The following is a 14,728-nucleotide window of genomic DNA, read 5'->3' as shown; positions in this document are numbered from 1 at the left end:
GCTAACAGCCGGGTGGAGGCGCCCCGACGGATCCAGGGGGCCAGGCGCAGTGCGGGGTTCCCACCGCGCAGTACTTCAAGTTCTGTTGCGTGTGGGGGCCGCCCTACGGAGACAGGAGACACAGGGAAACCGTCATTTGGAATGTATGCGCTTGGGGAGAGAGTGCAGGCTATGGAAGTAACTTGGCTTCACAAGGCCCAGAGACCACACTTTGAAAAGTAAACTTTTGGGCACTGTCTTCACCTCTTTTATGGCTTGAAAGGGCCGAGGACACCGTAGGGTGTCACTAGGATCGAGAAAAGGTTAAAAGCCAGGTCAGGCTGGAGAGGTCAAAGCTCCAAGTGCAAAACGTGACGTACCCCAAGTCTAGGCAAAATTGTGAGCCGGGCGGGAGCCGATCTCACACGACACCAGCAAAGGTTCACTGGGCCCGGCGGCGGGGACGCCTGGTGACCCAGAGCACCAGGGATTGTTTCGTTTTGTTTCACATGTTTTTGAAAGCAGAAGGAAAGAGAGAGCCTCCCAGGGCCGAGGTGAGGCACTGTGGAGGGCTAGGCGCACCTCGGCCTCTCAGGGACGCGCTGCCCACTTGGGACAATTCGTTACCTCAAGTGTCTTCGCGGCTGGGTCCCAGCCCTACAGCCCACAGTCATGCTTCCAGTTGACCTTCCGGTGCCCACTGGTTGCAAGATTTGCGCCCCGATTCCCACCGCACCTCAACCGCATTTCTGGGCCCAGGTCCCGGGGAGGCGGCCAGAGGACACAGAGGGGCCGCTGTAGGACGGCGGTTCCAAGACCCGGCCCGCGGTCGGGAGCACCGGGCCCAGCCGCAGGCCCTTCCTCGCACGCTAGCTGGGCCTTCTTTCCGCCCCGTCCTGGCTGCGAACAATGCGGCCCCCGCAGCAGCTGAAATTTGACCTGCCCAGCGCCCCCAAACAGTCTCGCGGACTTCCGAGGCCTGAGCGCAGCAGGTCGCGGGCGCTCCCTGCCTGTCCTACCAGCTGGACCCGCGGCCCGGACCCGCTGGGGACGACAGCACTAGGCCTCGCGGGCGCAGCTCGAGCAGACCCGGGTGGGGAGGTCGAAGCCTCCCCCTCCCTGTCGCCCCAAACCTGGGGCACTCCTCGCCGAGGTGAAAGTGAGCTGGGGAAGGGGGACAGGAGCCCCGGAGGGCCTGACGCTTCACCCCGCTTCACGGGAGCTCAGCGCAGGCCTGGAGCGCGGGGCCAGAGGGTTCAGGGGAGAAGTTGCAGCCTCCTGCGCCCACCCTCCGAGACCCGGGCCTGGGCGGGGGCGCCGAGCTTGCCAGCCAGGAGACTGGAGGGGGGCAGCCGGGGGTCCGGGAGGGAAGCGCCCGGGCTCTCGGGCCGCGGGAGCCTGGGCTTCCAGGCGCGCCGGCTCCGTGGGGCTGCAGCGCGAGTTTTCCAAGACTTTCCTCAAACTTAGCACTTCAGTTCACTTACTTCGGCGGAGGCGGGGGAGGGGACGCGGGCCGCAGCCGCGCTCGGGGGTCCTCCCCGCACCCCGAGGGGCGCCAGGCGGCTTCCCAGCCCCGCCCACCTGACTGGGACTGGGGATGCCCGAGCTCGTCTGAGGAGGGGGAGGTCGCCGCACCCCGCGCGCCTGCACAGTCTCGGCGGCCCCGCGGCTGTCTCCTTACCTGCCCTCAGCTGCCGCGCCGCTCACCATCTACCTCGCGCCCTCGCGCAGACCCGCGGGGGAGCCAACCTGCAAAACAGAGCCGCGCGGCCATCACCCGCCGGGCCGGGCGGGGCTCCAGGACCCCCGCATGTCTTTCTTCCCCCAAATTCCCTCCTCCCGTCTCTGTCTTTCCATGGGCTTTGTGCTTGTCCCTCCAGGTTTCACTTTATTGCACACTTGGTTTGCCAAGTCCCACACGCTCCCGAGACGCTCCCTCGCCCGGGACCGCGCCGAGGGGCCGAAAGGGGGGGCGTGGGGGCCAGAGAGGCAGAGTGGGGAGGTGGCTCGCGGTGGCCGCTGCACTCCCGGGACAACGTGGAGGCTGCGGGGGCTGGGGAGTCCTGGAGAGGCACTTTGCAAACTAAATAAATCAAGCGATTTACCTTGTCGGAGTGGCTTGTCTTGCTCGGTTGTTTAGGTGATTGGAAATGTAGCCTGATGAAGATTGATCACCTTTCTCCTGCCCTCCCCGGGTATGTGAACGCGAGGCGAGTGCGTAACGGGGATGGGCTGCCAATCCCGGGCCCCGCGCGGGCTGAGTGACAGGGAGCCGGGCAATGGCAGCACGAGTCGGGGGTTACCTCCGTGCGCCCCCGCCCTCCCCCGCCCCCTGCACCCCGCCCTCCCCCGCCCGCCCCGCCCCGTCCCGGTCGCGCGCTAACTCCGGGGTTTGGCTGGCAAACGCCGCTCAGAGCCGGGCGAGGAAGGAGAAGGCAGCGCCGGAGCCCGGGCCGCGGAGGGAGACGCCGGTCGCGAGGCCGCCCCGGGGCCCCCGCCCTTCCCTCGCCCTTTCCGCGCTCCCCAGGGAGTGGCGGCGAGGAGGCGAGGCGCGGGAGAACCGGTTCCCGAACTCTGCCGCGCGCCGCCGGGCTCGGGGGCCGGCTGGTGAGCGCGAGGACCCCGGAGCCGCGGAGTGGAGAGGAGCCGGCCCTCGACTCCCCTCGCGGCGCCGCGGGCCCCAGCGGCTGCTCCCACCGCGCCGCCACCTGCACACGGACGCCGCGGGCGGCTCGTGCTGGCACAGGCTGCCGCGCCGAGTGCCCGGGCGGCTCTCGGGCTCTGGTCCCGCCTCGGCGCCGCGGGATCCCGCGCCTGGGAGAGAACCCGCTGGGGAGGCACCGCCACCTACCTGCTCCTCTGCGCCTCCCGAGGTTCCCAGCCCCACGAAGGGTGTTTGCAGATCCCAAATGCTCCTTCTCAAATGTTGGAGCCGAGCGTCTCCTCCCACTCACACACGCACACTACTTCTGAATCGAAAGAATCCTGTAGGAAACTTTCTCTTTCACACTCCGTCTCCTTCCCGACCTCCCTCCACCAGACTGTCCCTGGTCGAAAACGTGGCCACAGAGCCCTGCACTCAATTTCTTTTCCACATGCCGCAAAAAGAGCCTCCTGGAGGCGATGTCCCCGGATTGTTCGTACCGGAGAAGTCCATTTCCCCGCCGAGCAAACTTCTCACACGCGTCCGCCTAGGTGCACTTTTCAAAGCGCAAAAAAAGTGTTTTCGCTCCAACCCTGGGCCAGGCAATTCTTCTAAATGGCACCTCCTCCTGAATGGTAGCTCGACTTTCCTCCCTTTCGAGGAATTCTTATCCCTTCTTCCTAATCCCCCCTCCCCTCCACCCCAACAGGCGGAGTGAAAAGTTTGAACAGCAGAGTGAGGGCAAGTCAAGAAGCCGCCGGGCGCATCGCGGTGGGGAGCGCCGGTGCTGCCCCGGCCGCCGGGTCGGACGCCGCGAGCGGACCGGGTCCTGGGCGTGGAGCAGGAGGAAAAGGAAGGGGGACCCGCTGTGTGAAAAGGGGCCGCGGCCGCCGTGCATCAAAGTGCTTCCCCCTCCCCCAAGAGACACTTTCCTTTGGAGTCCGAATAAAATACGGTAACAGAATATGATGGAGGGCGCACTGTTTCCTTAACTGCTTCTCAAAGAACCCGGGAGATCTTCTTAGGACCTTTAATAAGGCTTTGGTCGGTTCTTTTGTTGATCTCTCAAAATCAACTCCTTCTAATTGAAGTTGGAGCTGAAAGCGAGCTAATGTTCAAAGAAAGTGGCCGCCAGACCAACGAAATTACATTTTTTTGGACGATGAGGGAACATCTAATCAAAGGGGCAGAGGAGGAGGGTGGGAGTGGGGGAGTGCGAAGGAGAAAGGAGGTTTTACAAGATCCTTCTCTGGTTCACAAAAGTCAGCGACACGGGTGCTTCTCTTCACAACAAAGACACCGCAGCTCATTCACAAAAGGGAGAGAGAGAGAGAGAGAAAGAGAGAGAGAGGGGAAAAAAACAGAATAAAAGAAAGAGAGAAAAGGAAAAACACGAGAAAGAGAAAGGCTTAACAGGGAAAGACACCGCGCAGAGCGCAGCGCGGGCGGGCACCGGGCGCACCTTAGTCTAGCGCAGGACCCCGCAGGGATTAGCCCGCGAGGCTCGCGCCTCGGCGCCCGCGAGAAGGTGCAGAGGTGTAAAGAAAGAAACGAAATACACTTCCCCTTCCAGTTCTGAGGAAAGGCTCGTGTCGGAGCGCTCTCATTTGGAGAGGGAGGAGTAGGGGCGCTCCAAGGGCGCTTCCACGGCGTCTGTATCCCGGGCTCCGCGCGGCTCTAGCCGGGGCCTGCGCCCTCCGCGCCCGGCTTAGCCTCCCGCGCCCGAGCGCTCGCCCTCGTCTCAGCCCCGCCACCGTTCGCATTCCTGCCGTCGCCCGGCCCCGTTTGGCCCGCAGCAGCCGGCCCGGCAGAGTCCGCGCGGCGAGGAGGGGCGGCCGTGCGCGCTGGAATGCGCTGAGGCTGTCCCCAGGGCCCTGCACGCGGGCGCCCGGCGCTCCGGGTTCCAGATGCGGTCGCCGTCTCGGGGAAGTTGGGAGGTGTCAAGTAGCAAGATTTCCCCCCCTAATGAGAGTATTTATCTAATCCCAAATCGCTGGCGAATTTTCTTAATGCTCGACCCATTAAACCCCGGGATTAAGAAAAGAAAAAGAGAGGCGAGAGGGAGAGGGAGGAGAACAGAGACCGCGAGAGGCAGAGAAGAAAGTTTCTGGTCCGCGGCGTAGGGGACCGAGCGGCGCTCGTAGGCAAACGTCCAGGTGGGAGACGCTGGGCCAGAAGTCGCGACCGTTTCAGGGAGGGGAGAAGGGGCACCGCCCGCCTGGGGAGGGGGTGTCGACCCGGCTCTCGGTCCCCGGGCTGAGAGGGGGCCGGGGAGCTGGGCCCGGGACTGGTCGCCAGCGTCCAGGTGACCTCGAGACTGGGCCAGGCTCTGGAGGACACTTGGGACAGGGGGAGGGGTTTGGCTCCGGGGTCAGGGGATCCCGGCCAGGGGCGGAAGCTCTGCGCCGGCCGGCGGGCTGTGGCCACAAGCCAGCCCGCTGCCAGCGCTCCTCCTCCTCCGCGACCCCGGGGCCCACAGCCTCTCCTCTCGCCGCGCGGGCCGCCGGCGCCCGGGATCTCTGCATCTGGGGGCGCGCCCGCGCTCGGGAGGCAGGCTGTGGGTGCTGCCGGACGAAATCTGGACGCAGCGCCCCGACCAGGGGCCTGACCCCGCGTGTCCCCGCTCCGCCGCCGCTGCGGGGCGTGCGGGCACCACTGAGCAGCCCAAAAGGAAACCCCGTGAGGCCCCGGGCTGTGGCAGGAGGGGCTGGGAGAGAGGCAGCAAATCTGGGGCGAGGGAAGATGGGTCGCACGTCGCTTGGGAAAGCCACCTCTTTCTTGGGAGAGCGAGGTTCCTCCGGAGGGAAGGCTCCCCGAATGCAGCGTAAAAGGTGTGGGTGACGCTGACCGCCCAAGCCTGAGCTAGGCTGGCGACTTTCGTCAGCAGGATTCCCCCGTTGGAGCTAGGTCCCGAGAGCTTCCCCCAGAGAGCGGCAGCTCGCTCCCCTGTCCGGCTCGAATAAAAGAGGGCAAATGCCTGATTTCATTTAGTTCCAATAACTTTTCAATAACTTTTTAAAATCCTGGTCATGAAGAAATTCTACAGTCGCAAGCTTTAATGATCATGTGAAAGCTAGGCAAACCAATGCGGCTGCATACTTTTCGAATGGAATTCGTGTGTGTATGCATAAATATTCGTGTGCATATATATTGTATGGGTGACTACGTGTATGTGCGATTTAGGCCAAAGTATAAATACTCGTGGTCTGTCGTCTCTGTTTTCAGACTTGTTGAAGAGCTTTCTTTGTTACCGACAGCTCTGTAGAGGAGTGATGGAAACTACCATAAAATTGCTCCTTTTTTTCAGTAGCTGGAACTTGTTAAAAGTTCCCCTCCTTCCCTGTGTGTACACACACACTCACACACAACCTGCATATGCTTACCCCCCCCCCTACAAACAATAAACCTTTTCCTTTGACTTCAGCACCTACAGACTTGCTGGTTATCCAAAGTCATAGTTCTTCCTCATGACTCTAAAATTGTAACAATGTGAAAATAATAACATGGAAAATTCATAAAGATATCAATTTTTAAGTGCTATGGAATCACGAATTTCCTTAAATCTTTAACGACACAAAGAGCCCTTTACAAAAGATAATAGTTTACACTGCTTAAGGAAATATGACTGAATGCTGTGCTCTTCAGTTCGAATTCATGCGCCAGCAGGGCCCCTGTGGCATGGTGTAAACTTATTCATTAGCTCCAAATACAGTCCAGTATCCTGTCCTGCACAGGACAGGACCATTTTTCAACATGAAAAGTCTTATGGATACACAAACTTTCACTCAAACCAGTGTCAAGTTTTCAGTGCAAGGAAGTAGCAGCAGTGTTTAAGGTAAGAAAGTTTCCGCTTTTATTGAAAATTTATATGACTCAGTATTGTAATAAATAAACATAACCATTTTCACAAAAAAAAAAAAACCAACAAAAAACAACCGACAGTGATATGCTAGAGAAGAAAATATTAATTGGGGGATTTACTCATAATGGCAAGACAGACTTTTTATCATTACAGAATAAATATTAACAGCATTCTTTAGCCAATGTTGACACCCAACAAAATGTACGAACCAAGCTAGATGTAATAAATAATTATCTAGAGAAAAAGATGGTGCATTCTCAGATGATAAGACCGTCTTTGTAAATTGATGCATGTCAATTAGTCAGTCCCATTCTCACAGCTCACCTTTACATCACCATCACGGGACTTATCTCAGGCTATATTAAAGGGCCATCCTTTTGAGGAAAGCAGAGGAGAGGAACTCTATTACCCTTACAGTGAAATGCAAAACAACTGCAGAAAATCCCACTGGTAAATACAACACAGTTTAATAAGTAGATTGAATATGATCTAACTATAAAATTTAGGTAACAGAGTCAGTGTTACATATGACAGGACTGGGAAAAAATCATGATGATTTTCTTATCTCCCTCTTACCCCCCCTCCCACCATCATTATTCTATTAACAACAACAAAAAAGTCTTCAAATTTTCCTCCCAACAAAAACTGAGGGAAATGGAGGGTTTTCTTTTCCTTCTGCTCTGAACAGATTCGTGAACACTCCCAATACCAATTACTCACAAGGTATGTGTGCAAATCTATTTCACATGATTTCAAGGAAATGATTAACTCACATAAAAAAATCCTTAAACAAAGCTATTTTGGAGTTCTGTATATTATCTGGAAAGGAGGGAGGAAAGGGGGTGGTTGGTGGTGGTGGTAGAAGTACAATCCAGCCAAAAAAAAGTTTTAAATCAACAAGGAGTCTGACTTTTTTCTGGTCGTGGGACCAAAGACTCTAAAATGTTGGGAAAGATTTGGATCGGCTGCTATTGGAGAACACATTTCTCTTCTTTCTTGGCCATCTTGCCTTTGTTTTGCTCCAGAGTTCGCTCCAAATGCTCATCTTCTTCTTCGGCCCTGGAAGTCAGACAAATAGGAAACAAATTATTTTTCTTCGTGGAAGACAGACCAGCACCGCGCTCTCGCAACGCATTCCGCGTCCCAGCGGTGGTGGGGACCCCGGGGCCAGCGGAAGGCTGCCGGGCCCTGCGAAGACCTCTGGCCCAACTTTCCGCGAACTTCTCAAGCCTCTCAGCAGGAGGCAGAGCCTCCACCCGGAGCCCATCGCCCACTCACTGCTTTTCCTGCGCGTCCAGGTCCCTGACGAGCGCATCGCGCTTGTTCACCAGGGCCACCAGCTCATCCAGCAGGAGTTGCTCTCGACGCTTCTGGGCCTCCGTCTTCTGCCAGTCTGCAGGGGACGGGAGGCTCGTTACCCACCCGCAGGGCCTCCGCACACACTAAGCCCCCCTCCCTCCCCTTCCCGCCTTTTCCAGTTTCCTTGTATTTCTCCGCAAACCCTATTTTAGAGACGCTAGCTAATGTTTTATGGGCAATCTGGTCGTTGTGTTGAGGATTTCACCCCTAAGACCCTCCTTTCTAAATATTTCCCGCAGACAGAGATGGCTACGGCTGAGCAGGAACCTGCAAAACACACCAGGTGTGAGCCTGTGGCCAGCTGGAGGTGCGCACCTGATTTCAACCAAAGTGGGGGAGGGAGAGCAGGAGGCCGGGGAGAGGTCGGCCGAAGGGCTGGTGGAGGGGTGAGTGGGTAAATGAGGAGGCGGGAAGCAGAGATGGGCGATAAAATCATTCTGAAAGGGCTAGAGAATCTGCCTGAGAACCTATCCTCCTCCCCACCCCCACGCTCACCCCATACAGCCTATTCTTCGCTAATTTCCTCTTCGCTCTATTTTAGCAGTTGGATGTATCTCACACTGGGCGCCATATGCTTCACAATAACTTTAAAAGTAGTGAATCGGCTAATTAGCATTTTTCTTTGAAGTAAAAAATAAATTTGCTCTGCAATATTACACTGCAGCTCTCGATCGCATCACAGCCAGTTTTCTTTTGGAGAGGTTTGCTGGGTGGTTTCAAATCAAAGCACTTTTGCAAAGGAGAAATTACATACTTCTTTTTGAAGTTCCACGTTAAAGGTTGGAAAATCCGTTGGGCAGTGCTCTTTCCGTGGGTAGGGGCAGTTTTTTTCAAAAAAGGTTTTAGTCCCCAATAATATGTTTCCTAATCTTTGCTGGTCTGATAATTTCCTTAAGATGAGCAGCAGTTTCGTTTAATAAAAACAGGACCAAATCGAACATTTAAAGCACTTTTGAAACCAAAGCCAACTGCTCTCTGGCCAGACTGTAAGGGCTTGTAGTTGTCAATCAACCCCCAGTCTACCCCGCCTCCCTCATTAGGAAGGTAAACAATGAAAAGAAGAAGTAGATGATGAGGCAGATAGCAGAACAAATGAGGACCTAGAGGGAAACAGGACACCAGCTTTAAAAAAAAAAAAAAAAAAAAAAAAAAAAATCCTTGGCCACTGACTCATACAGCCCCCTCCCCCAGCGAATGCACTTTCCAAAAAACAGAGAGGAGTGCAATCCTTTCGGGTTTCTCTCTTCTCTCTCCATTGCCCTGGGCAATCATGTTAAAACTCACATGGCTGGTGCTTATTCAGATAAACCTAACAATGCACACCGCTGGTTACCATGTGAATCTTCACAAATCACACAAGAATGTGCTGGTTCAAATCCCCCCGACCCCCTCCAAAGCAAAATTTATTCAAGACAGCAAACTGCTCAGCAGCTTTATGAAAGCAAATGGTGCTAGAGGGAATTCTATCTTGTATTTACAAATTAAAAATTAGATGCATCATCATGTAATAAAGGTTAGAATAGCAGCAAAAAGCTCGAATGGTTTCTTCAATTTTACCACTATTCCTTTCATTATAAGCTCAAATACATACACACTTTCATATATATATGAAACACGTCATATTAAATATCCACATTTAATACAAAACATCACACAAGTAATACATTAAATAACTGGTCACATTACACCCTTATTTTTTTAAAGACAGATATTCTAAAGCATGGAGACGAGTAAAGAGATTGTTACTGCAGAAAGTTTTTTCTAAATGTAAGAATTTATGTAAAAATATCAAAACAGCAAAATTAAAGTTGTATCTATCACAATTTTATTCTTAGGATTTAAATTCAACTGAGGTCAGGAATGCTGGACATTTTCCTAATCTGGTGCTTGTTCTTAATCAGTCTCATTCTACCCAGCAAATAAATTAATAGATTCTGGGTTAGAAAGATCTTAAAGGTCATCTAGTCTAATTTCAGGTAACTGTAGCTCCAGAAATATTAACTCACAGAAAAACCTCCTAAATTTGTAAAAGATTTGTAACTAAATTTTATAATTCAGATTATGTTTTGATGAATATTGATTTTTCCATTTCCAACTTCAAGAAATAATTTTGTTCATAATCTTTCATTTATAATTCCTTGCTTCCAAGACATTCTGATAAGAGCTTTCAACTGGAAAATAAATTTTCTCTACCATACACTTAAAAATATAATGAAATTGAAAAGTACAATATATTTTAAAACAAGAAAAAATAAATATTAACAAAAGGCACGTAATTTTCTTAATGAAATCATTCTTCCTCTGTACTTGACTGGTCACTTTTAAGGTTTTAATTAGTAGTTTAAAATATCAAGATTTATGTATTTTCAAAAAATAAGGGTTTCACAATGTGAATAAGAGAGTAGCTTATTTTTTAACCCCTGAAGTATTAAATAATTTTAAAAATCTTAACTTTTTACTAGCTCAGTAATGACATTTCCCATAATCGTAACAAAAACATTTTAAGTTGCGAATATTTTAGTAATTTTCATTTCACAGTCAAATTTAACTGAGTTTAGAATTTAAAATGTTCCAGCATAAATTTAGAGACTATTTCCTATTACTTCTATGTTTATTACTTTAATGTCTATCTACAAATTATCAGTCAATTGTAGAAGAAATAGTTAAGTGCAGTTAGATTTACACTAGCAAAACTGCTTTTACTCTGCATTTGCTTTCTCATGAGAATAAATTTATACATACATATTTGAATGCTAATTCATGAAATTAAACTATTTTAATGATTTAAAAAAATTACTATATTAAACCTGATCAAGATGCACATTTCTATGTTCAAGCCTAAATTTTTACAAATCCTTTTGAAAATAGCTTCATGTAGATGTCATGTTTTAAAAATGTGCATGTAAGTTTATATGTTGTTACCTGTTATGCATTTTCATAAAGGATTACTCACCTATAACATCAGTCACAACTAAGTAGATGCACTGCCTGGCTTGGGACACTACAATGCAGGTTCTGATTAATTTAAAGATTTCAAGAGTGTGCTTTCTACAAAAGCAATATCCTCTTCGCAACAAATAGGATTAAGTTTTGATGCTGCATTTGAGCCAAAGTGTTGAAATAAAGAGATTCTGTTTATGTCCATCTGCACTGAGCTGTTTTGTTAATTTTAAAAACACTTTTTTATATATAGGGCCAATTATTCATTCCCGATTCAGTTTATTTGCTGAAGTTGATAATTACCTTGGAAAAAAGGCAAAAGAAATACCTATAAACACTTTAATAGAAAGGACCTAAAGTTCTTATAGCAAACCTTCAACCTTGCCACTATAAATAAGCCTGGCACTTTGATGAAAATTAACACTAGTTTTGTAAAGAGCACATTGGGGGATTGCAGTCAAGTCTTATCTTTAGTTCCAGTCAACTAGCAATCCTGAAAGAGTTTGCATCATCATCAGAGCAGGCCATTTGATAGGATTCTACTGCTGTACCTAATCAATCTATGGAAGACTGTGGCTGTGCTGTGTAACAAAGCTAAAATAGATTTACAAATGGGGTTTTAGGGGATAAGCTCCTCCACAGGATTACATATTGATTTTAAATATAAAAAGCTTATCATATAAACCATAACTACAAAAATAGTGAACCTACGCATAAATCCCTTTAGAAGAGCACCCACTTCAAACTCGAAGCCAAGAACAAATCAAGATGTACAAAATCCTAGAGAAGATCCATTTCTTGTGCAGAAAATGAACACACCACTTTCTAAAAGCCCACCCCAATGTGTGCAGAAATGAATTTATCTTTCCTGAGGGGGCATTAAATAATCTGGAATGAAAAACCTATAGGAAAAGTATCTAAAAGATGTTTGTTAGCTTAAGGGATCCTACAACTTAGCTCAGTAGAATGAAACTCCTGCTATGAAAAACACCTCAGGGAAACAAAGGTAAAAAACAGGCCAAAGTGATTATGGATTTTCAGAAGAATGGATATACTGTATATTATTATTTTTTTTGCTCTCAAACTAAGCTATTAATATTTCTTTCAATGTGCTATGGCTGTTAATATTCTGCGTTTTCCTCTTGGTGAATGATGTCAGCAACTGATTTATTTGAAAAGATTTTAAGTTTATTTATTGCTGAAACCACCTTAAGGCTGCTAAGTAGAAAAGACAGGAAAAGAAATCAACTTTAAAACAAAGGGAAGCAAAGCCAAACCAACCATTATAATTTATTCATGTGCTTTTCTGTGGTGATTCAACAGTTAAAACCCTACTGAACCCTAATGAACTGCATGAGCGTCCATTCCAGGGTTGGCTCAGAGGACACAGTCTCTACAGAACTGACCAATACCGTTATCGTACCTCTCCAGGACAGCCCTGCCCATGTTCTGCCCAAACTAATGGGACAGGTCTCTCTCTAAGAAACTTTTTATTTACAATTAACAGGCAACTTCTTTTTTCAAGTCTCCTTTTCACCCCCACCCCCCAAAACCAGCCTTACAAAATCATCAAACATTAGAAAATGTCACATGGGACAATGATTTCAATTAAAAAATAAAAGAGAAGAAAATCTCAAAAAACCAACAATTGTATTAAAAAAGAAAAACATTTCCCCCCCTCTTTTTCTAAAGCAACTTTCTATTGGTCTTCTATCTACATAACAAAGGAGAGCAGGCATATAAAATGTTAGATTACTTAATACTGTAAGTCTCCTATATAGGAATAATATTGTCAATGAAACTAGGATCTTTTAAGATGTATCAAGACCCTCTTTGCAAAAGGGTATATGGTAATAATATTGGCTTTGGGATAGAAACAGTATCTGCCTTACAAGTGAACTATATTGTATCAAATTATATTTCAGAGATGATTTAACTGACTACACATGGAAGAGTGGGTAAAAAAAAATTCAATACTCTATTAAGTGTAGTGTATAATGTATTTACCAAAAAACTGAGTTTTATATCATATATGTTACACATATACACATACACTATATATTATAAATACTACATAAATATTTGCTATACCTACTTTCTAATTGGTGAGCTTTCTTATCTCCTTTAAAGACTATACTATGACTACAAAACTTACATGGAGGGAAAATAACACTTCGTACACATGTACATTTTATTCCAAGTGGTGAGTTTCACAGAACTGAAGGAATTTAGCAAAACTGATTGTCATTATTAATGGTATAATTTGATATATTTGGATAGCAATTTGAAGGAAATTCGCTATCTGAAGCCTTTTAAATAAAGTAAATTTGATTTTTAAATGGGGATATAGAAATGATATAAATGTTGTCAGTCATTTTTATCAAATGAGATTATGTATATAAAAGTAATTAAAAATAAAACTTCTATAAATGTATAAGATACCATTTGGTTAAATAGCATATATTTTAGTAACAGTATTAACTTAAATATTTTCTAAACATATGGTTTCATTTAGCTTTTCCTTACAAACTTAAATTTCTAGTTTCTGAACTAATTAGAATTATAGATCAGGTACCTTATCAGGTGAAGAAAAAAAATTACCATGAACAGTCAATGGGTTAAGAGGTCAAAATAGAATAGGAAAATCAATTTGCATTGATTAGACAAAAGGTCCATTTTACAGAGCCCAAAGGATTAGCTTTCAAGCAGACATCTTTGAACTATAAGACATTTTCAGCTAAGAGGTATAAGGAGAATACTATTAAAAAACACTTAAGAAATTTTAAAAATATAATCATATATGGTAAATGCCACAGTTAAGCTAGCGGATGTTTAGTGATACTGTGAACCCTGCTTAGAATTACTATATAATTCATTTAGAACCTTTATGAAAAATGTGAAAGTGTTTCACTTATCTCTATGCCAATCTTTGCCTGAGCATTCACTTAAGGGAGTTGGAAACTTAAGAACTATAAAAGACAGGACAATGACATATTTCAGTGTTGATAGCGATGATAAAATAAGGTAAACTCTAGAGTTTGGCTGTGAAAAATCAAAATAAATCTTTTCCAAACCTTTCTCAGTAGAAACAACTTTAAATTGCATGTAAGTAAAATGTCATTAAGTTATTTAACTCCTTATATATTCTGTTTTATGGACATTTAAACTTACTGACAAAAGTTAAGACACATCTGTGTTTAATAGCAGACATAATGATTATCTAACTGTATTAGGGTCCTTACATTTTATGTGACCATTGCTTTGACCTGCAATTTCTGTAGGCCCCTAGTCAGACTACACCTAGTGAGACCAGAAATTGATTACACTCTTTAAATCCCTTTGACAACTGACACCTCACATACCTCACTTTATCATAGCATTTCTTACCTTCAATGGCTAGCATTGCCCGCAATTCCCGATTCAGAAGCTCATACCGTCGTTCTAAATCATGTTCTTTTTCCCTAGGCAAGTTGGAAAAGTTCATCAATATGCTAATTACTAAATCATTAAACACTTAAAAGAACCTTTAGGTTACATTGATTTTAGGACTCATAACTGACTTTTCTCTTTAACTTTAAGCTACTCTAAACAAATGATACACAAACCTAAAACCTTCCTCAGACTGAATATTTATTAAGTGCTATTATTTTTCTCCTTCAACTCTGAGTTGTACAGAGATATATTTTAATCTGTGGATAAGTAGTCTCATTCAATGCCGCTTGCAGTAAGTGCCAGGTATAGGATGTTTTGTAAAATATTTTTCATAGTTCACATTAAACTCTTTTTTCTCGAATTCCACATTAAAAGAATGTAAGAAACGCAAAAGTCTAACCAGTGCAAATTTAATATTGAGACAAAGATCCAGAATTAGTTAAGTTTTGCGTTCTTTATACTTTTTTATCGAGTTCAGTCATGGCAGAAATGACAAAAATAGTTTTTCACTA

General features: G+C 46.9%; 1 protein-coding gene across 1 annotated transcript in view; it reads right to left on the bottom strand.

Annotated features, from left to right (window-relative positions):
• Positions 1-7,453: 7,453 nt before the first annotated feature.
• LOC129144653 (EH domain-binding protein 1-like) overlaps positions 7,454-14,728 on the bottom strand; it is a 49,457-nt gene continuing 42,182 nt past the window's right edge. The window contains exons 3-4 of the mRNA XM_054687744.1: positions 7,764-7,878; positions 7,454-7,544 (exon numbers count right to left, since the gene is read on the bottom strand). Of these exons, the coding sequence (XP_054543719.1) occupies positions 7,454-7,544; positions 7,764-7,878 (206 nt within the window). The remainder of the gene's footprint in view (positions 7,545-7,763; positions 7,879-14,728) is intronic.

Source organism: Talpa occidentalis, unplaced genomic scaffold (genome assembly GCF_014898055.3).
Source record: "Talpa occidentalis isolate TD23 unplaced genomic scaffold, MPIMG_talOcc4v2.1 talOcc4.5, whole genome shotgun sequence".
NCBI classification, from domain to species: domain Eukaryota; kingdom Metazoa; phylum Chordata; class Mammalia; order Eulipotyphla; family Talpidae; genus Talpa; species Talpa occidentalis.
The sequence above is the reverse complement of the archived record's forward strand: the minus strand, read 5'-3'. Positions and strand labels throughout refer to the sequence as shown.